General features: G+C 38.1%; 1 protein-coding gene and 1 pseudogene across 1 annotated transcript; both read right to left on the bottom strand.

The window, feature by feature from the left end:
* LOC105453952 overlaps positions 1-257 on the bottom strand; it is a 1,337-nt pseudogene extending 1,080 nt beyond the window's left edge.
* Positions 258-302: 45 nt separating this feature from the next.
* Positions 303-896, bottom strand: LOC105453951. The gene has a single exon (XM_011696251.1). The coding sequence runs from the start codon at positions 894-896 to the stop codon at positions 303-305; it is 594 nt and encodes a 197-aa protein (XP_011694553.1).
* Between the last annotated feature and the right edge of the window lie 96 nt (positions 897-992).

The following is a 992-nucleotide window of genomic DNA, read 5'->3' as shown; positions in this document are numbered from 1 at the left end:
TCTCTCATTTCAATCGCCACACACCAGCAGTTTGATGCTATCTTTTCCCTTACTATTACCTCGTATTTGATGTTGTTTCTTATATAAATCACAACACCTCCTGTGCTTCTATTTTCACTATCGCATCTAACCAAATCATATCCCGGCACATTCATTTCACTATCTTCGATTTCCGGAACGAGCCTCGTCTCCGATAACGCCATGACTGCTAGATTCATCTTCTTCATGTAGTCTTGAAATTCGTCCTTGTGCGCCATAAGACTCTGCGCATTCGTGTATGCAATTGATTCTTTCCGTGATTGCTATTTCGTAGTCTGCCATCCAGTTCTCTTTTTCTCCTCCTCCAAGGCTCTGATGAAAGTCGGACATTTTCTACTTAGAGCATCGTGTTCGTCATTTATCTTTAAGTTGTACGTTTTAATTTTGTGCATACAGTTTACACATCTCATCTTTTTTGCCCTACACTCGCTTGCTTTGTGATTTCCAGCACATTTATTACATGTTTCCTGCCGCTTACAATCTTTGGCAATATGGTAATAACCCCAGCATTTGAAACATCTCTTGACACTGTAATGATCGAACACAAGACACTTTCTCCATCCAATATTTATTTTATCTTTTCTCAGTATTAGCTCATGAGTCATTTCATCTACATCTAGTATTAATGAACCGCCCTTGTCTTTAATCATCCTTTTCACAATTTTTATGCAAAATTCTTCATCTCTGCTGTCGATTGTATTCTGCTTCTTGATTGTATCAACTAAGGTTTCATCTTTCAGCTGCATTTCTTCATCTCCAACATTTACAACTTTTATCTTCGGTCTTATTTTTTTCGGTTCTGTAATCTTGAAGTCTTCACCTAGCTTCTCACGTACTGTATCTTTCAGTTTTTCCATTTCTCTCTCGCTCTCACATCCCAGAATAACCGAGCCTTTACTTCCTTTCCTCAGCTTTGTAATTCCTACCTCCAGATTCTTTATATCTACTTTTTC

Source organism: Wasmannia auropunctata, unplaced genomic scaffold, assembly GCF_000956235.1.
Source record: "Wasmannia auropunctata unplaced genomic scaffold, wasmannia.A_1.0 LD335991.1, whole genome shotgun sequence".
Taxonomy (NCBI): domain Eukaryota; kingdom Metazoa; phylum Arthropoda; class Insecta; order Hymenoptera; family Formicidae; genus Wasmannia; species Wasmannia auropunctata.
Note: the sequence above shows the minus strand (reverse complement) of the source record. Positions and strands in the feature narration are given on the sequence as shown.

What these genes read in the sequence shown, in the direction of transcription:
- LOC105453951 (XM_011696251.1), bottom strand. Translation starts at nt 896, where the DNA reads ATGGAAAAACTGAAAGATACAGTACGTGAGAAGCTAGGTGAAGACTTC.